The 19,729-nt window shown below is 56.1% G+C and overlaps 2 protein-coding genes across 4 annotated transcripts; one reads left to right on the forward strand and one right to left on the reverse strand.

Annotated features, from left to right (window-relative positions):
- Window positions 1-1,653: 1,653 nt before the first annotated feature.
- Window positions 1,654-3,930, reverse strand: CDCA3 (cell division cycle associated 3). Its single transcript, XM_081248496.1, has 6 exons — window positions 3,844-3,930; window positions 3,455-3,629; window positions 3,082-3,208; window positions 2,374-2,667; window positions 2,133-2,236; window positions 1,654-2,006 (listed from the first exon to the last, which is right to left on the reverse strand). The coding sequence occupies exons 2-6, from the start codon at window positions 3,572-3,574 to the stop codon at window positions 1,851-1,853; spliced, it is 801 nt and encodes a 266-aa protein (XP_081104622.1). The 5' UTR covers window positions 3,575-3,629; window positions 3,844-3,930; the 3' UTR covers window positions 1,654-1,850.
- A 790-nt stretch (window positions 3,931-4,720) lies between these two features.
- On the forward strand, window positions 4,721-18,489 carry USP5 (ubiquitin specific peptidase 5). Of its 3 annotated transcripts, none has more exons than XM_081248434.1 (20): window positions 4,721-4,906; window positions 7,895-8,020; window positions 8,270-8,336; window positions 8,534-8,667; window positions 8,824-8,969; window positions 9,215-9,399; window positions 9,869-9,963; window positions 10,517-10,710; window positions 11,438-11,509; window positions 11,775-11,862; window positions 11,991-12,116; window positions 12,590-12,743; window positions 13,079-13,253; window positions 13,873-13,961; window positions 15,474-15,665; window positions 16,168-16,311; window positions 16,397-16,542; window positions 16,761-16,914; window positions 17,158-17,238; window positions 17,866-17,952. In XM_081248434.1, the coding sequence occupies exons 1-20, from the start codon at window positions 4,796-4,798 to the stop codon at window positions 17,871-17,873; spliced, it is 2,487 nt and encodes an 828-aa protein (XP_081104560.1). In that variant the 5' UTR covers window positions 4,721-4,795; the 3' UTR covers window positions 17,874-17,952. The 3 variants fall into 3 exon arrangements, with proteins under 3 accessions (XP_081104560.1, XP_081104558.1, XP_081104559.1); XM_081248432.1 differs by having other exon boundaries at window positions 4,722-4,906; window positions 17,158-17,242; window positions 17,866-18,489; XM_081248433.1 differs by having other exon boundaries at window positions 4,722-4,906; window positions 15,474-15,596; window positions 17,158-17,242; window positions 17,866-18,489.
- The last annotated feature ends 1,240 nt before the right edge of the window (window positions 18,490-19,729 follow it).

A 19,729-nucleotide genomic window follows, 5' to 3' on the forward strand; every position in this document is an offset into this window, starting at 1 on the left:
TAAAGGCTGGGTACCAGAGAGCTGTGGGCAGAAAGGAGGGTGGAGGCGGGAGCCCAAGCCTCATGGGCAAGGCCTGAGCTGGGGCAGGAGGAGAAGGAGGCTGGGAGGGGGGCTGTGCACAACGGTTCCCCACCGCCTGCCTTTGGTGCATATGTGTGTGTCTGTACAGGAGGGCTGTGTTGAGAAGGAATCAGATTGTAAGAGGCCTAAAAAAGCGAAAAAGTCTAGACTTTACCCTACGGGCAATGCGGGACGACTGAAGAGTTTTGAGTGGAGTAGTAACGTGATCAGTGATGCTCCTCGGGAAGATGGCCCTGGCGGCCATGTCGGTTGATGAAATGGAGGAAGGGAAGCCTGGAGGAAATGGAGGGAAACAAGGTAGGAGGCAGGTGGCAAGAAATGCAAGAGCGATAGGACAGAGGGGGATGGGAAGGGGTGGGGAAGGGATTAAAGATGCAGAATCTCCAGGAGGAAGTGACCAATGCCTAGGCTATGGGATATTCAAAGGGAAGGATTCGAGGTAATGGCCAAGGTTAGGGTCTGGCAACTGGGTGGACAGCGCTGTCATTCACTTGGAGAGAGAATAGGGGAGGACGAATAACTGGGGGGGGAAGATCACAAATCCAACTTTAGACAAGCTCTGAAGTTCCTCTGGGGCAGCTGGATGAAGATCAGGGTTAGGGAGAGAGACCTGGATGTCACCAGAATACAGAGGAGTAACATGAAGGCCTAGAAGTGAACACCCAGGGACAGCAAGAGGAAAGGGCCAAGGACAGTGCCCTGGGGAACACCAGGATTTAAGGGAGGTGCGTAAATGAGGCTTGGAGGTGTCAGTGCGGGGACACTCAGGCCGTGGCACACAAGCACACCCCGCCCCCACCCCAGGCTGCCTTTCTGCATACAGAAGACCCAGTGCAAGGTTTAGGTATAACACTTAAAAACATCATTTAAGTGGGAATGTAAATTGATACAGTGGCTATGGAGAACAGTATGGAGGTTCCTTAAAAAACTACAAATAGAACTACCAAACGACCCAGCAATCCCACTACTGGGCATATACCCTGAGAAAACCATAATTCAAAAAGAGTCATGTACCACAATGTTCATTGCAGCTCTATTTACAATAGCCAGGACGTGGAAGCAACCTAAGTGTCCATTGACAGAGGAATGGATAAAGAAGATGTGGTACATATACACAGTGGAATATTACTCAGACATAAAAAGGAATGAAACTGGGTCACTTGTAGAGACGTGGATGGACCTAGACTGTCATACAGAGTGAAGTAAGTCAGAAAGAGAAAAACAAATACCATATATTAACGCATATATGTGGAATCTAGAAAAATGGTACAAATGAGCCTATTTGCAAAGCAGAAACAGAGACACAGACATAGAGAACAAATATATGGACACAAAGCGGGGCTGGGATGAATTGGGAGATTGGGATTGACATATATACACTACTATGCATAAAATAGACAACTGAGAACCTACTGTATAGCACAGGGAACTCTACTCAGTGCTCTGTGGTGACTTAAATGGGAAGGAAATCCAAAAAAGAGGGGATATATGTATACGTATAGCTGATTCACTTTGCTGTACAGCAGAAACTAACACAACATTGTAAAGCAACTATACTCCGATAAAAAAAAATCATTTAAAATCACTTGCTTTAATATACAGAAACACATAAGACACAAAGAAAGCCAAGGAAGCTCAGTCCCAGAGTTGGTAGTGTAGGGGGAGTTGAAGAAAATGAGCCTTTCCAGTCTCCCAGGGAAAGAAGGGGTGAGAGGACACAGAATACCACGAGGCCCCTGGTGAGTCCCAGTGCTGGGGCCGTGCACGCCCTAGTTCTCTACCAAAGGAAAGTGCTGATTTTCCTTGTCGTGGCCCCGGCCTTGCTCCCATGCTCGTCCTCCAGTTTTCAGATGTCGTCCAGTTCCCAGAACGGCCCCTTCCTTTAGTTCCCTAACATTTTCACTCAGGGGAGAAGGCCGCTTTCCCTGCGAAAGGCAGTGGGCAAGGTGAGGGAGGGCGGGAGGTTGTTCAGGGGAGAGAAGATCGGGGAAAAGGGCTCCCATCTTTACGTTGGATTTCCTAGTAATAGCTTTCACCCTCTCTCCCTTTACCTGTCGTGGTGTCAGAGTCCCGGGGGAGTTGTCATCCTGCAGGATGGTGAGAGGAGATCTCCCTAGCACCTTGCTGTTTGGTTTCCATCTGCTGCACTTAGAACCTAGGGTTGGTAAGGAGTTAAAACAAGGAGCCAAGATTAGGGGTTTACAGTTTATTTCTCCTCCATCCATTCATGGACATTATTCCAGAGTGTTCTCCCAATTTCTCTACCCCATACCTTGCCTATAGATTCTGTACCTGAAGACCGAGGAGTCTCGGGGTCTCTTAAGGGCTTGTCTGAGTCCTGGCTGGCCATAGTGGTTTCCGAGGCATGTCCTATTTCCTCTTTGGAAAACACCTGCCTGGAGGGGAACTCAGTCTGGCTCCAAGGTGGCATCTGATCCTCAAGGGAAAACCGGGTGCCCAGAGGCGAGTCCAGTGGAGAAGATGAAGGTGTCTCTAGGGGCAGAACAGGCTCTGGGGGAAGACTTAATGTGGGGTCTTCGGTCTCAAATACGTCACTCAGCTGTTTCACCAGTGGGCTTGGGGGCTCTATGCGGGGGAGAAGTGAAGTGAGATAGTGACTCTCTGTTACAAAGCATTCAGCAAGGAGGATAAGATACATGAGCCTTGGGCTTGGCTTCCCTGGTGGCGCAGTGGTTGAGAGTCTGCCTGCCGATGCAGGGGACATGGGTTCGTGCCCCGGTCCGGGAGGATCCCACATGCCGCGGAACGGCTGGGCCCGTGAGCCGTGGCCGCTGAGCCTGCGCATCCGGAGCCTGTGCTCCGCAACGGGAGAGGCCACAACAGTGAGAGGCCCGCGTACCGCAAAAAAAAAAAAAAAAAAAAAAAAAAAAAAGAGTGACATGGGTTCAAAGCAGGAGGATGGAGGCCCCTTCTGATAATGCTGTTACCCAAGGATGCCAGGTGACAGCATTACCAGAATTCCCTGGGCCCAGTACTTACCCCCGCTGGTCTTCATAGGTGTCCGTGCAATGCCAAGGGTAGGAGATCGGGGATCTGAGTCCTGGGACTGCTTAGGGCCCTCCAGCTGCTCCCCTGATGGCAGGTTTGGTTGAGGAGAGCTCTCTACCTGTCAGGACCAAAGGCTAGAACAAGTCTGGGCCCTCACTCTTCCCCGCCAGGTCTCTAGCCTCAGGTCCACACCCAGACGAGAATTGCCAAGGCCCTCAGACACTCAGCCTACTTCACCGGGATTGAGAATGTGGAAAATAAGGCGGGGGGTGGTGGCGGGGAGTGAGCTCTCTCAGAATCAGGTTAGGCAGAGGCCCCCAAATTCAGACAGTTTCGCTGCCTCCCCCACCCCGATCCTGAGTACCTGGATGGGTGTGCGCAGGATGCCGGCGCTGGGTGAACGGGGGTCCGCCACTCGAGCCAGAAGCTTGTTGTGAGGCGGAGGCCGCGCTGGAGTGACTGGGACGCTCTTGGCTGAGCCCATCTCAACCAGGAGAAATAGGATGGGGCAGGGCCCGGCCCGGGCGAGGAAGGGATGCCTGTGAGAAGTGACTCGGGTCTCAGTCTTTACCGCGACCACGTTCGCCCTCTGACTCCAGACCACCCGAACTTCCCCAGTTCCCCGCTGAGGAAGCGCCTGGCCGCCGGGCCAGAGGTCTCAGAGGGGATAATGACTGATACAGATGACAGGGCAGCTCCTTCGGGGCCTCCTGGGCCCTCTAACTTATTCACTAATTTATTCAAATCACTTACCGGGCCCCAGTTCCAGCTTTGGATGCAAAACAGCTCGATCCTCAACTCCCGAAGCTAAGTTTCAAACTTCCCGCCACGCCCCTGCCCTGACCCTATTGGCTGAGTCGACCCTGGTTCCTATAGGTCCGCTGTGTGAGACCCGCCTCCAGTGCAGGAAGCCATTGGGCTGGGAGGACGTCTATCATGGGGACCGTGGGGCCAATGGACGACGGCTTGACTTGCCAGGGGTGACGCCTCCTCGATAGGGGGACTTTTGTTCAGTATAGGGCTGCGAGCTGTCTGTCGTAAGACTTTGCAGAATGCCAGTTTTCGCTCTTGAGACCTTCAGTTTCGAAATCAAATGATTTTATTAAAAAATAGAATCATGAATTATTACGCTATTATGTACATATCCAGCTGGAGACGGAGTTATGAAGATTTTTCTGAGTCCAAAGAGATCGTAATCCTTATTGGTCGACGGAGTTAGCAATCACTCGACACTAACTCTCAAACCCCGCCTCATTGGACAGCCCCTTTTCAAATATCAATACTACAACTGTCCTTCTATTTTCCCATTGGACAGGTCCCCAGGAAAGTTTCTGGGATTGACTGGTTTAAAACACCGTCAGTTTCTGCTCTTCAATAGACAGCACGCTAATGGATTGTAGGGTCCCGGAGTCCCAGCAGCCAAAACTCCGGGACCCACCTCACTGCTCTACGTGCGCTCTACCCTGGAGGAGTGGGATTGGCTCTTCCGAGCATCGATTGCATTAGAAGCGCTTTTCATTGGCGGTAGTCAAGAGCCGGGCAGAGGGCGGAGCACTAGCGGGCAGGCTCCGTCCGACTGCCATTCTCGCGCGTCTTTCCTTCAGCGCATGCGCCTAACGAGTGGCGCTCATTGGACTAAAGGGTAGGGGGTGGGGAACTAGAAGCGGTGGGAGCCGCTGTGTGTGGAGGAGCTGCTGCCGGTGTCATGGCGGAGCTGAGTGAGGAGGCGCTGCTGTCAGTATTACCGACTATCCGGGTCCCCAAGGCTGGAGACCGGGTCCACAAAGACGAATGCGCCTTCTCCTTCGACACACCGGTAAGCCCATTCCCCACGGCCGCAGCGAGCACGACTTCCTTCCATCGCCCTGGTCATTCCGCCGGGGCCTGCAAGTCTTGGGCCACCGCCTCCCTGCGGTGCACCATGGGACTTGTAGTCTCCCACGCTACCCCTGCCGTTGCTTCGAATTCGCGGGAGCTGTCGTGTGACTACCGCCCCCGGAAGCCACCGCGCCCGCCTCACCCGCACCCGGTCTCGTGGAGCACTGTGGGGATTGTAGTCGCTCACTCCCTTCGTTACCGTTCTAAGCCAGAGGCGCAACCGGGTTGCCGGACTACATCTCCCATGTGGACCCCTGCGAAAGCCTGGGAGTTGGCCTTGCCTATCGCGCATGGCTCTCCGGGTTTTGTAGTCTCGTGTGGGAGGGATGGTGCGACTCCCCCCCACCCCACCCCCACAGTTCTGGGCCCGGGTTGGGGTAGGAGGGTGGGGACTGCAGTTCCCAGGCGCCTAGTAGTCTGGAAGTGGCCTTGAAGAAACCCGGTTCTGAAAAAGGCAGAGTTAGAGAGCCTCCACCCATGGTTAATATGGACAGGGGCCGGGGAGGTGGGTCATTGGTGGTAGGGAGGGGAGGAAAGAGGAGAGGAAAGCTCTAGTCGCTTCTCATTTGAGGTGAATTATGGCCGCAGCCCTCTCTCTTTCTCCCGCCTATCACAGAGAGCAGAGGGAACCCTTTTGAAAGTATTCCCAGAGAGGTGGTTTCTTTCATGGCGGGTACTAAGGCCCCTTTCCCATCCCGCTCCCACTCTTGACTAGTTAGGCAAAGCCGCCACCCACACCGTGCTTCACATTTTGCAGGCTCCACCCGGTACCTCCCTCCCTTCCTGCAGTTCTGCCTTCCTGTGGCACCCTCAGGCAGACACAAGCCTCCAGCTAGGCCAGAGCCTGAACTGAGAGGGCAGCAGCCTGGCTGGGATCCGCCCCCCTCACCACCCCTCCCTCAGGCCGCTGCTGGGCCCTGCCCAGGGTGTTCAGCCGGACCAGCTCATGGCTGGGAAAACTGCAAGTCAGAGTGGAAAGGCTTCATTAATGCATCGCTAGTGCTGAGGATAGCAGCGTGATCTGAGGCCCAGTTCAGGATCATCCCTGTGATTTGTAGGTTGCTTGGTTTGCTAGGCTTTGATCTGGGCCGCAGACAATGTGCCGCTTCTCTGAAGTCTGGCTTTGGCAGAGCTAAAAGAGGACGGCTGCTCAGAGCAGAGCTCCAGGGTTCCCAATCTTTGGTGGAATCAGCGTCTTCTCTTTGCAACATAGGAGTTTAATCACTGCAGAGCTCCCACAGGCCTCCCAGTTTTATCAAGTGCATGCATTGGTGAAGCACTGTCTTTCTCAGGAGGGAAAGGTTTTTTTCCTTAACTATCAACAGATGGTAGAAGTCTCCCTTCTTTCAATTACCTATAGTGGTTCCTTCTCTACACTCCTGTCCCTCTCCTTAGTAATGGTTTGAATAATCCAAAAGGGGTTTTTGTAATCTCATTACACTTTCCTTCTCTCACCCCAAGTCAGGAGATCTCCATTGGTTGGCTTTGCTAACCAACTTCTGGCATATTTGATTGTCTTCAAATTGGGTTCATGGTAGAAAGAGCTTATTTGACCTCCGTGATGAGAAATGCTCTATTTGTTCATGAACGTTATAAGCCACACTGTCCTAGGGAGGGGTACGGAGCAATCTATGGGACTGAGAACTGCGGTGCGGTGCCCTATTTTTTTTTTTTTTGCGGTATGTGGACCTCTCACTGTTGTGGCCTCTCCCGTTGCGGAGCACAGGCTCCGGACGCGCAGGCTCAGTGGCCATGGCTCACGGGCCCAGCCGCTCCGCGGCAAGTGGGATCTTCCCGGACCGGGGCACGAACCCGTGTCCCCTGCATCGGCAGGCGGACTCCCAACCACTGCGCCACCAGGGGAGCCCCCGGTGCCCTATTTTTAACTCACAGCAGAGAGTTTTTCAAGGCCACTGAGGCTTTAATTCCAGGAAGAAGATGCCTGTCGTTGCTTGGATCTGAGGGAAGACTCTGTTGTCCAGTTTCCTCCTTCTCCATCAGTCTCTTCACAAGGGCACGAGTGGACTTGCTCAGTTTGGGGAAAACCCATCTTCCCTCCTCAGCTGTGATTTACAGTGGACACTTGTCTTTCCCTGTTTTCTTCCTGGGTTATATGTGTTCTTGTCTCAGAAGGTGTTGATAGATGGTTCTAGAAAGAGGATGGCTTTGAGGTTGGAGGTTGATGGGACTTCAGTGGGGATTTGGTTATTGGTCGGGGGCGGGAGGGGCGAAGCATCAGGGCGGTGACTGGAGAATGCTGGACTTCATGTCCTTGCCAGACTGGGTCCCAGTTCAGCTGTGAGCCCCAAGCAAGGCATTGTTCCCCTGGAGCCAGGCCTCAGCAGGCAAGGAAGGAGGAGACCAGTGTGGACCAGGGGTCGACTGCCTAGTAGAGTGAGGGAAGGGAAAGGTCTGGCCTTGCTGGCAAGCTCGGGCTTAGGTGTCTTGTTCAGGTGCTGGCATCTGTGCTCCTCCGGTCTGGAAGGTTTGCTGAATCTTGGAGGTCGGGTGGGGTTGGTCATGGTGTCCCTAGATTAGGTTCCGTGTCTGACATGGAGGTCTCTCCAAGCCTATGGTAGTTGATCCCCATTCACTCTCCGGATCTCTAGGCTCCAGGAAAGAGGTAAAGGGAGTTCTCTGCAGTATACCAAAGGGCTCCAGAAAAGGAGCAGGAAGGAAGAGGAATGGTGACTGATAGGTGTTGCTCAGCCCCGGTGTCCTTGTGGGTTGTTAGCAAAGTCCCAGGACGATGGGGAGACTTAGCCAGGTGCCGGGTCCTAAAAGGCTAAGTGACTCGCCAAAAGCCACACGGTGTTTGAGGACAGATCTTTCTTCCGGAAACCCGCAGTTTCTGACTCCAGGTCTTAGTTTTCCATTGCCAGGCCTCATCCTGCCTGTGTTCCCTCCCCTGCCTCTTGTCCTGCAGGAGTCTGAGGGTGGCCTCTACATCTGCATGAACACATTCCTGGGTTTTGGGAAACAGTATGTGGAGAGACATTTCAACAAGACCGGCCAGCGAGTCTACCTGCACCTCCGGCGGACCCGGCGCCCGGTAGGCAAGGCCTGAGGACATTCGGGCCCATCCCACTGGGCCCCCGTATTGAATCTGTCTGTTCCATCCTGACCTCCCACAGGCCTCAGTTTCCCCCTCACCTATTTCTGTTGGTGTCATTAAAACCCAGCACGTGTGTGTTTTAGCTCCTTTCTCTTCCGAGATTAGCCCACTCCATCCCGTCCACCCTCCTCATTGGTACCTTCCTTGGTGCGCGTGGCTGATGCTGCCCTGCGTGCCTCGTTGCAGAAAGAGGAAGACACGACTGCAAGCACTGGAGACCCCCCCCGCAAGAAGCCCACCCGTCTGGCTATTGGTGAGCATCACTGCCGTCCTGTTCTCCTCCTTGAGCTGGCCATTCCTGCTCTCAGAGGTGCTAGGAAAGCCCCCGAAGGACGGGCCTGATCCGTGGCCCTGAAGCTCTGGAGGGGACAAGGTGAAGTGCTGTATCAGAGGAGGGCTGTCGACCTGTGGTGGTGGTCCTACTCCCCCTCTTCTTCCCTGTCTTACCAGGTGTCGAAGGTGGGTTTGACCTCAACGACGAGAAGTTTGAATACGATGAGGATGTGAAGATCGTCATTTTGCCGGATTACCTGGAGATAGCCCGGGATGGGCTGGGGGGACTCCCTGACATTGTCAGAGATCGGGTATGCACACCTTCCTGCCCTACCGAGGAGTCTAGGGCAGGCGGGGCCAGAGCAGTGATGTCGTGGGCAAGGCCCGAGAAAGCTGAAGACCACGGGGCTAGAGGGGCATGTGGGGCTGCGGGCTGGGTCCTGTGTCTCACCCTCTGCTTCCTCCAGGTGACCAGTGCGGTGGAGGCCCTACTGTCGGCCGACTCAGCCTCCCGCAAGCAGGAGGTGCAGGCCTGGGACGGGGAGGTACGGCAGGTGTCTAAGCATGCCTTCAACCTCAAGCAGCTGGACAGCCCTGCTCGAATCCCTCCCTGGTGAGGCCTGGCCCCGCCACCTCGGGGTGCAACCCCCAGAGCTGGGGCAAAGAGGCCACCCTCCTGTGGGGTCTGGTGGGAGAGAGGGTCGGGAGCAGGCTGAGGAGGGAGGCCTGGGGGAGCTGAGCTAAGTGAGGGCACCTCCAGAGGAGAGGAGAAGGGAGAGGTCTTGGACCAGCGGGGGACCCACCTCTCCCATAAAGCCCTGACCCATATTTCGGCTAATTTTCTTCTCCCGGGGTCAGTGGCTGGAAGTGCTCCAAGTGCGACATGAGGGAGAACCTGTGGCTCAACCTGACCGACGGCTCCATCCTCTGTGGCCGGCGCTACTTCGACGGCAGCGGGGGCAACAACCACGCCGTGGAGCGCTACAGGGAGACGGGCTACCCGCTGGCCGTCAAGCTGGGCACCATCACACCCGACGGAGCTGGTACTACATCCCTCCCACCGCCGACCACCTCCACGCGGAACTCGCGGGGTCTTAACCCTTAACTCATTTCACATGACACGAACAAGATGCCCGTTTGTTCTCGTGATAAACGATGAAAATATTGCAGTAAAACTGAATTTGCAGTTAACCCCCCAAATCCCAGTCCCCTTCCTAGGGGTCACCGTCATTGTCTTTTAGTGAGTGTTCTTTCAAACCCATCTCACTCTAGAACCTTCCCTGTAGGGTGGAGACACAATGAATTCCAACCCTTACCCTGTTTCACCCCATCTTCCCGGACAGCCAGTCCCAGAAGGGCTTACGGCCTCACTGATGCTCGAGGGAGCTAAGAGCGTTACCCTCACGGCTCGTCCTTCCATCCCACCGAGGCCTCTCGGGGCAGGGGCTGGGGTTGGTGGTCAGGCTGGGCCTGAGCCGCCCCCTCTGACTCTGCTACTGCCTCCTGTGCTAGATGTGTACTCCTATGACGAGGATGACATGGTCCTGGACCCCAACCTGGCCGAGCACCTGTCCCACTTTGGTATCGACATGCTGAAGATGCAGAAGGTGAGACCCCTTCAGCTTCTAGAATCATTTCGTCGTTCACTGACTACTCCTGAGCTCCTACTATGTGCTGGTCACTGCAAGTGAGACGGGGTGGTCCTCGCTCTCATAGGCTTCTATTCCACATAAGAGGCAGGCATGGATCAGATGCTCACACAGATACGGGAGTAACTGCAGACTGTGGAGGGTGTGCAGGAGTTTCCAGGGGGCCACCTAGTCCAGGGGATGGAGGAAATGGCCCTGAGGAAGTGATGCTCGGGCGATCTGAGGGCGAGAAGGGGTGGCTTCAGCATGGATGAACGCTTCAGCTCGGGGGAGTTGAGTTCGTTTCATCCCCTCATTTGGGCAGAGGCCTGCTGCCTAACGGGCCCCTGGGACAGTTGCCTGTGGCCTTCCGGAACTTGCACTGGAGGATACCCAGTGGGCCTCCCGTGTCAGAGCCCATAATTCAGTACAGTCCGGGCTCCAGCTGGCTCTCGTCCTAGACCAAGTGAGAGAACGGAAAAGACGCAGGGCTGCGTTCCTTAGCCTGTCTGCGGTGCCCCTTCCCGTGCAGACGGACAAGACGATGACGGAGTTGGAGATAGACATGAACCAGCGCATCGGCGAGTGGGAGCTGATCCAGGAGTCGGGGGTGTCGCTCAAGCCCCTGTTCGGGCCCGGCTACACAGGCATCCGCAACCTGGGCAACAGCTGCTACCTCAACTCGGTGGTCCAGGTGCTCTTCAGCATCCCCGACTTCCAGAGGAAGTGAGTGCTGCTCTCTCCCCGAGGCCGGCCCCTGGGCTGTGCGCCCCTGATACCCGCTCCTCCCCTGGCGGCCAGCCTCCAGGCACCCTCCTTTGGCTGCCCTCAGGACCTCTGTTCTAGCTCAGTCTTAGTTCCTGGTACACTGCGAGGGGAGCAGGTTCTAGGGCTGCGTCACCATCAACCTGGCCACACACAAACCCACTGGTGGGGCCAGACGCCCAACCCCAGGGCCCCCCGAGGCCTCCTGACTGACTCAAGGGCGAGCAGGTGGTCTTTATTTTAGGCCAGTGACATCAGGTGAGCACCTAACAGGTACATGGAGCATTTGGGGATAGGGGAGGGCTAGGGACGTGACGATGGAAGAAAGGCAGGTTCTCAGCATAAGTGAGTTTACTGTCTAATTGGGAAGGCCTGGTGCACACGTGAAAACTTAGAACATATTGACACGTTCTGTTCAAAGAATATGAACCGTATTTATCCTTCTCCTGGGCTGTCTTCTCTCTTCCCCCGACTCTCTCAGGGAGGGGGCTGGAGTGCCCTGCATGCTGACCGAGTTGGAAATGGGAGGGAGGGCAGGTTGCTGGAAAGAAGTGGACCCCAAGGGTCAACTGCGTGCCTACCTGCTCTGGAGGGAACCTGTTCGCTGAGCTCGTAGATAATTGCTCCCTTCCCTTTTCCTCTGGGCCTGGGCCAAAGCCCCTCCAATGGTCCTTCCCTTTGCTCTCAGATATGTGGATAAGCTGGAGAAGATCTTCCAGAATGCCCCGACGGACCCTACCCAGGATTTCAGCACCCAGGTGTACGTAGCCCGTCCTTTGTGCCTTCTTGCTCCTCCATGACCCCCTGGAGTGAACAGCAGTTTAGCCCCTGGCCAGCTAGAGGCTTTCAGATGACTGCCTTCTGGGCATTGCTGTCTGCCTTGAGTTGGGTTCCCATGGAATCTAAGGATTTTCACATTTTAGAGAGCTGTCTAAGGGGGCTTTGAGCAGGGCTTGAGCTGGGGAGGATGAGGTGTAGGTTGGTGTCACACGGAAGCTGAGTGGTTCTCTTGGATGTTAACGCAGGGCCAAGCTGGGCCATGGCCTTCTCTCGGGAGAGTATTCCAAGCCAGCAGCAGAGTCGGGAGACGCGGAGCAGGTGCCAGAACAGAAGGTGAGTCTGGGCCTCCATCCCTTTCAGGCTCTGGAATTGTGGGGAAACTGAGATCCGGGAGGTGTCTAAAGAAGGCCACTTGGTGGCCTCTTGGGCCCCAGCTGAATCGCCGCCCTGACTCTGCCTAGGAAGTCCAAGACGGCATCGCCCCTCGGATGTTCAAGGCCCTCATCGGCAAGGGTCACCCCGAGTTCTCCACCAACCGGCAGCAGGATGCCCAAGAGTTCTTCCTTCACCTTATCAACATGGTGGAGGTGAGGGCGCTCTTCACACACCTTCTGTCTGCCTGCGATTCAGTTCCCTCCCTTCTCCTTGCTGCCCATTCTTTCCCGTCAGCCCTGACCCACTCCCAGCCCTGGGACCCCACGGCCTTCGCGCCCTGAGCTTTCCCTGCGAGGAGCAGTTGTACCTGAGGAGAGCAGCCAAGGAGTGACCCTTACAGTCGCTGGGCTTGCAGCCTAGTGAAGGACGCAGCCAAAGAAAACGATAGGCGGTTGCTGAGCACTTAGAAAGTACAGGCACTTGCCCACGCAGTCCCACCGTGCCCGGATGGGCCAGGACGGGCGGGTTGATTAGGGAAGGCTTCTGCTCTGGTCTGGCAGCCCTGCACCGCTTCGTGGTCGTCTCTCTTCCACTCCCCTCTCTCCCTGACCCCCCAGTGACTCTTCTAGGCTCCCATCCCAGTGCCTGGCTGCCCAGACCTCCCCACCCTGCCTCTTCCCCATAGAGGAATTGCCGGAGCTCTGAAAATCCTAATGAAGTGTTCCGCTTCCTGGTGGAAGAAAAGATCAAGTGCCTGGCAACAGAGAAGGTGAAGTACACCCAGCGAGTGGACTACATCATGCAGCTGCCGGTGCCCATGGACGCGGCCCTCAACAAAGGTGGGCACCCTGCTCTCCCAGCGGGGCCTGGAGGCGGAGGCGGAGGCCTGGGAGCGGAGCTTGGGTGCCTTACAGAAGCAGAGCCCGCGGTCCGCCCTGCTCCCCAGCCAGAGGGCCGAGGCGGGGCTGTTGGGGGCAGGTGGGATTAACCTTGCCTGCAGCTGGTCAGCAGAGCTGTGTTGAGAAAGAGGCCAGATCACAGACGGACGTGTGTCCGGTAGGTTTGGAGAGGTGGAGGAGCTGAGGTGGTCGTGGACGCAGCGCCAGTAGGGAGAGGCTAAGGGGGGAAAGAGGCAGCCCCCTCTGAAGGACCCACCCACTGATTCTGTCACCAGAGGAGCTCCTGGAGTACGAGGAGAAGAAGCGGCAAGCCGAAGAGGAGAAGCTGCCACTGCCGGAGCTGGTTCGGGCCCAGGTGCCCTTCAGTTCCTGCCTGGAGGCCTATGGGGCCCCCGAGCAGGTGGATGACTTCTGGAGCACGGCCCTGCAGGCCAAATCCGTAGCCGTCAAGTAAGTCCTGTGGGTCCAGGCCCGTGTCAGGGTAAACCCAAAGATGCTGTCAGCCTTTGTTTGCATTCTCGAGTCCCTCTGTGGTCAGAATCTCAGACTTGTATCAGTTGAGGCTGGTACCCCGGTCCAGGAGGCCCCAGCAGGAGTGGACTCGGATAATTGTGACACGTTACCTTGACCTGCCCCTACCAGTCCCTCGTCTCTCTTGGGATGGGATCAGTTTCCAGGGCAGCCTCTCTCGGTTCACTTCCCCAGTCCTGGCAAAGCACAGGCACTTAGTAACAGTCGTGGACAGAATTGAAACTTCCAGTATATGATCTTACTCTTTGCTGACCCATCCTTGGGCGTGAGCTTGAGACGTGAAAGAGTCTCTGGTCTCCGGGATTTCAGCCATCTGCCCCTTTGCTGCTCCTGCCCGTGAGACGCCCCCGCCCCTCCCCCGCCACTTCCCCGGCTTCTGCTTCTCCTTGTCCACAGATGCTCTTGATGCCTGGCCAGGGCAAGAAAAGAATATGGAGCGTCTTCTGGGCTGTTAGGTCTTCTATCCATGACAGGCTGAACCCAGGGTGGGGCTTTCAGGAGAGGTTCTCTGGGTACCAGAACATTCTCTCTTCCCTAGGACCACACGATTTGCCTCATTCCCTGACTACCTGGTCATCCAGATCAAGAAGTTCACGTTCGGCTTAGACTGGGTGCCCAAGAAACTGGGTATGGTGGCTGGGACGAGCGAGGGAGGTTAAGCAGAAAGTGCTAGAAAAAGAAGGGGCCTTAACACATAAACTAGTGCTTCTCCAACTTCCCTCTGAAAGGGGAAACATTACTTTAGATGTTTCAAAATGTGTCTAGTTTGAAAAGCGCTGACTAAAAATATTGACTTCTTTAATTTTTTACTTTTTTCACTACTTTTTTTTTTTTTTTTTTTTTTCATTTTTGCGGTACACGGGCCTCTCACTGTTGTGGCCTCTCCCGTTGCAGAGCACAGGCTCCGGACGCGCAGGCTCAGTGGCCATGGCTCACGGGCCCAGTCGCTCCGCGGCATGTGGGATCTTCCCAGACCGGGGCATGAACCCGTGTCCCCTGCATCGGCAGGCGGACTCTTTTTTTTTTTTTTTTTTTTTTTTTTTTTTTGTGGTACGCGGGCCTCTCACTGCTGTGGCCTTCCCCCGCTGCAGAGCACAGGCTCCGGACGCGCAGGCCCAGCGGCCATGGCTCACGGGCCCAGCAGCTCCGCGGCATGTGGGATCCTCCCAGACCGGGGCACGAACCCGTATCCCCTGCATCGGCAGGCGGACTCTCAACCACTGCGCCACCAGGGAGGCCCGGCAGGCGGACTCTTAACCACTGCGCCACCAGGGAAGCCCTTCACTACATTTTTTTTTTTTTTTTTTTTTTTCCGGTACGCGGGCCTCTCACTGTTGTGGCCTCTCCCGTTGCGGAGCACAGGCTCCGGACGCGCAGGCTCAGCGGCCATGGCTCACGGGCCCAGCCGCTCCGCGGCATATGGGATCCTCCCAGACTGGGGCACGAACCCGTATCCCCTGCATCGGCAGGCGGACTCTCAACCACCGCGCCACCAGGGAGGCCCTCCACTACATTTTTTAATTGAAGTATAGTTGATTTACAACGTTGTGTTAATTACCGCTGTACAGCAAAGTGATTCAGTTATATATACACATTCCTTTTTTTTTAGTATTCTTTTCCATTATGGTTTATCATAAGATATTGAATACAGTTTGCTGTGCTGTGCAGTAGGATCTTGTTGTTTAACACTTCTTCGATTTTATAGTTATGACTTAAAACCAAAAGTTATCTTCATAGTTTTATATAATTGGTAAGATGCTTTCATTTTGACAATCTTGAAACAGTTTTTTACGGGCCCTACAGGCCCCTGATGACTTTGCGAACTGCAGAATTAACTTCATTTCCTAGATAAGTCGAGCCCCACGGAAGTATAGAATCATTCTGCGGCGCAGTCGGAGGCCCTTTCCTGGCTCGTGGCTCATTGGTGGTAGATCCAGGACTGGAATCCTGGTCTCCTGAACCCCGGCCCGGCCCGTGATGATTTTTATTACACTGAGACCCCTACAATGGGTCCTGCTCTGAGCAGCATCTTACTACAGAGCAGGATGGGGGGAGGGGCTTGAGATTCCTGGAGTGCTTATCCCCAGAGGGCCTCGGGGAGCTGCTGAGGTGACCTCTGTCCTGCTGTTCCACTTGCAGATGTATCCATTGAGATGCCAGAGGAGCTAGACATCTCCCAGCTGAGGGGCACAGGGCTGCAGCCTGGAGAGGAGGAGCTGCCCGACATTGCCCCACCCCTGGTCACTCCGGATGAGCCCAAAGGTAGCCTTGGTTTCTATGGCAACGAAGACGAAGACTCCTTCTGCTCCCCTCACTTCTCCTCTCCGACATGTTAGTGACTCTTCTTCCTGCCTGTCTCTTTCCCTTGCTGATGGGGGTCTTCTCTGCCTGCCTCCCCTTGTCCCTGTCCATTGTGTTTCTCCTGTCCTCCCTTTCAAATTTCCTCTGCCCTCCTGATGGACGTGAGGACCAATAGAGCACCCCCAGCCACATCCTCTGTGTGGCTGGCTAATTGCCTCTGCCCTCGTTCACCTTGAGTTGGGTAGGGGGTGGGGGGCAGGTTATCATACTCCAGAAACGGCCTGTTCTGAGACAATGGGCAAGGAAGGGGCTCCCTGGGGGACCTCTAGCCTCAATTCTGTACCTTGAGGATACTGCTGGCACACGTGATGTTGTGTTGTCATTTTAGTTCTGGAATAAGGTGCCAGGCCATGGAGGAAAAACACATGGAACGGGTGGCTGGAAGAGGGCTTGGGGTGGACTGTGGGAACGAGGAGGGGCAGGGAGTGGCCCAAGGAGTCAGGCCCCTGTGCCCGCGCTTCTCCGCCAGCAGCGCCCATGTTGGATGAATCGGTCATCATCCAGCTGGTGGAGATGGGCTTCCCGATGGACGCCTGCCGCAAAGCCGTCTACTACACGGGCAACAGCGGGGCCGAGGCCGCCATGAACTGGGTCATGTCGCACATGGATGATCCAGGTAAGCAGAGCTGGGGAGCTGGGGGGTGGTGAGCAGGCAGGGCCAGCACCCTCCCGCAAACACTTCCACCCCCTCACATCCGCAGATTTTGCAAACCCCCTCATCCTGCCTGGCTCCAGTGGGCCCGGCTCCACAAGCGCGTTAGCTGACCCCCCGCCAGAGGACTGTGTGACCACCATCGTCTCCATGGGCTTCTCCCGGGACCAGGCCCTGAAAGCCCTGCGGGCCACGGTATGAACGCCCCCAGATGAGGACGGGACCTGTGGGAAGAAGCGGGTGGGAGCGAGGTTCCATCCCTCGTGAGCAAGACCGAGGATGACCTGTGTGGTACGGCCAGTCTGGGGCTCTGCCCTTTAGGGGCTGTGATGAGGGAGCAGGGGGCTTCACTGGGGGCTTTCTGACCCTGACTTTGCTAAAAAATAAAAAGTAACGCTTCCCTCCTCTCCCAGAGTAATAGTTTAGAACGGGCTGTGGACTGGATCTTCAGTCACATAGACGACCTGGACGCGGAAGCTGCCATGGACATCTCCGAGGGCCGCTCAGCTGCCGACTCCATCTCCGAGTCCATACCGGTGGGACCTAAAGTCCGGGACGGTCCTGGAAGTGAGTGTCCCGGGGAAACAGGGCGGGCCTGGTAGAATCTAGCCAGTCGGCTTCCAGGTCCTCATCCCAGGGCAGCTTGCTTCCCTCGGGGGGCACAGAGGTCAGAAGCTTCCTTCCACCGACGTGACTCCTGAAGGTGGGATTCTTGGGGGCTGATCCACAGCCCCTGAAGCCCCGTCCTGGGTGTGAGCTGCTGGATGCATCCGCCCTCACTGTCTCCTCCCCTCCCCCTCCGTCCCTTAGAGTATCAGCTCTTCGCCTTCATTAGTCACATGGGCACCTCAACCATGTGTGGTCACTACGTCTGCCACGTCAAGAAGGAAGGCAGGTGAGGGGACGGCACGTGCCTTTTGAATGGGGCAGTGTTTCTGGGGATGGGGAGGGGCATCCTGGAAGTCCTAGAATATTTGTGAGGGACAATAAAGCATTGCCTCATGGTGGCGCAAATTCACCAGAAATAGACAGAAAGCCTGACGGCAGAGGTGGGCAAACCTAGGGCCCAGGGGCTGAACCCCGCCATTTGCTTTTATAAATAAAGTTTTTACAAGCACGGCCACACTTACTCGTTTATGTATCGCCTGTGGCTCTTTTCACGCTGCAACAGGCAGGCTGAGTAGTTGTGACAGACCGGATGGCCTGCAAAACCTGAAACATTTCCTGTCTGGCCCTTGACAGACAAAGGTTGCTGATCCCTACCTAAAAGGAATGGGTGCAGGTGGCTCTAAAGATACCACAGGGTCTGAAGACACCGAGTAGAGTAGGAATGACCCTGTGAGATCAGGACGTTCCCTTGCGACAGGTGGCAGCTGGACTGTAGGTTTGGGGATCCAGGCAGAGAATGTTGGGAGCCTTTGCCCCAGAGTCACCAGGGTCAACTCCAGGCGCCACGTCAGAGAGACTGAGTTGAGAATGCCTGGGTTGTTCATCCTTTTCCCACACCCCCTTCCCCAGATGGGTGATCTACAACGACCAGAAAGTGTGTGCCTCTGAGAAGCCGCCCAAGGACCTGGGCTACATCTACTTCTACCAGAGAGTGGCCAGCTAAGAGCCTGCCCTGAGCCCTTACCACTGAGGGCGGGGGCAGACCACCCAGCATGAGGGATGGGCGCCCCCCTGCTCTGTACCCTTTTTCTTTTCGTCCCCAGCAGCAGGGAAGAAGCTAGTGGCCATGGGAGAATGGCCAAGCAAAGCGGGGGGCGCTCGGGAGACTTTGGGGATAGAGCAGGAAGGGGACAGGAGGGCCGGCTGCCTGTCTTGTGAGGAGACGGTTGCTTTCCTGCCCTTGACCCCATAGTGCCCTGCTTCTCTGTGATCCTGCCGGCCTGGCGTGGAGCGGGCTTGTTTGTGTGTGTGGTGTGGGTGTAGCTTTGTGCAGCCTCTTCCACAGGAGGGGGCTTCTGTGCCTCCCCTCCCCACTTTGTGTTTGCTCCCCGTGTGGTCGGGCAAGGAGGGACATAAGGGAAATGGGGACCCCCCTCACCCTCTTGCCTCAGTCTTTTCCCCACCCTGTCTCTCCCCTGTCCTTCTCTGGAAAATGCCAAAATACAGGATGTGAATAAAAGTACAATGGCTCAATCGTGTCCTGTTTGATAACTTGGGGGAGACTGTTAACCCCCTGGGGTTAGCAGGAGGGCCAGTTTCGGAAAACCTCCGGCCCCAGCCCTTTGACCCTCGTGCCCCCTCGTAGGCAGTTCTGTGCTTTTTACTGTTCTAGCGCTCTTGGGAGATTGGGGGCTGAGTGAGGTGAGCACTGGGGGAGTATAGGAAAGCTGAGGGGTGCGGGCTGTCAGAGGACGAGAAGTGGAGTGGGGTGACAGCACAGATGGGGTGAAGAGTCCTTCCTTCCAGCCATCACAGGACAGGGGGCCCAAGTGGGTACCCCCCAAATGTCCCCAGTGGCTAGGGAGCCCTGGGCCCCAGGCCCTGCAGTCCCTTGTCAGGCCTTGGCCCGCTGGAGTAAAAAGCGGGGTACCCCATGGACTTCCCTGGTGGCGCAGTGGTTAAGAATCCGCCTGCCAATGCAGGGAACACGGGTTCGAGCCCTGGTCCGGGAAGATCCCACATGCCGCGGAGCAACTAAGCCCGCGAGCCACAACTACTGAACCCCGTGCTCCGCAACAAGAGAAGCCACTGCAATGAGAAGCCCGCGCACTGCAACGAAGAGTAGCCCCCGCTCATCGCAGCTAGAGAAAGCCCGCGCGCAGTAACAAAGACCCAACCCAGCCATAAATAAATAAATAAATAAATAAATAATAAAATATTTTTTTTAAAAAAGTGGGGTATTCCTGGGGTCAGGGCAGACTTCTGAACTGGCTCTTAGCTGCACCGTCTCCACCCAACTGTGGGCCGTCCCTCCGCCTCTGAACCCTGTTACTTGCCCAGTTTCTGTTGGGCTGGGCTCGCCCTGGTAGGTCGAAGGTGCCTGCTCAGCAGTCAGGGATGTGGCCGCTCCGATGGGGGAAGGGGGTTCATTTTCCCAGAGTTGGGAGAGATGCCCCTCAGGGCTCTGAGGCCAAGCCTGGGAGTGGAGTGGCCGGGCCTGCAGCCAGCGCCCCCCTCGGGATCCCTCTGGCCCTCTGGAGGGCTGCAGCCGTGAAGCGGGGTCTCCCCTGAGTGCCTGCCGGGCGCACAGTTCTCGCTTTCTCCCCAAAGTCTGGCAATTGCGGCTGAAGCGACTGTGAGCCCCAGTCAGCCCTGGAACGTTCCTACAAGAAGGGTGATAACGTCAGAACCTCGCAACGCGGGCGGCGGGCGGGGCCGGCGGCAGGGCCTCCGCGGCGGTGGGCGGGGCCGGGGGCAGGGCTTCCTCGGGCCG

Source organism: Mesoplodon bidens (genome assembly GCF_964165515.1).
Source record: "Mesoplodon bidens genome assembly, chromosome: 11".
Classification (NCBI taxonomy): Eukaryota; Metazoa; Chordata; class Mammalia; order Artiodactyla; family Ziphiidae; genus Mesoplodon; species Mesoplodon bidens.

What these genes read in the sequence shown, in the direction of transcription:
- USP5 (XM_081248432.1), top strand. Translation starts at nt 4,796, where the DNA reads ATGGCGGAGCTGAGTGAGGAGGCGCTGCTGTCAGTATTACCGACTATC. An exon ending in CATCACACCCGACGGAGCTG is followed by an intron (nt 9,400 to 9,868) that starts GTACTACATCCC and finishes CTCCTGTGCTAG; the next exon opens with ATGTGTACTCCTATGACGAG. An exon ending in CAGGATTTCAGCACCCAGGT is followed by an intron (nt 11,510 to 11,774) that starts GTACGTAGCCCG and finishes ATGTTAACGCAG; the next exon opens with GGCCAAGCTGGGCCATGGCC.
- CDCA3 (XM_081248496.1), bottom strand. Translation starts at nt 3,574, where the DNA reads ATGGGCTCAGCCAAGAGCGTCCCAGTCACTCCAGCGCGGCCTCCGCCT. An exon ending in TCCTGCGCACACCCATCCAG is followed by an intron (nt 3,209 to 3,454) that starts GTACTCAGGATC and finishes TGGTCCTGACAG; the next exon opens with GTAGAGAGCTCTCCTCAACC. An exon ending in ACCTATGAAGACCAGCGGGG is followed by an intron (nt 2,668 to 3,081) that starts GTAAGTACTGGG and finishes TCCCCCGCATAG; the next exon opens with AGCCCCCAAGCCCACTGGTG.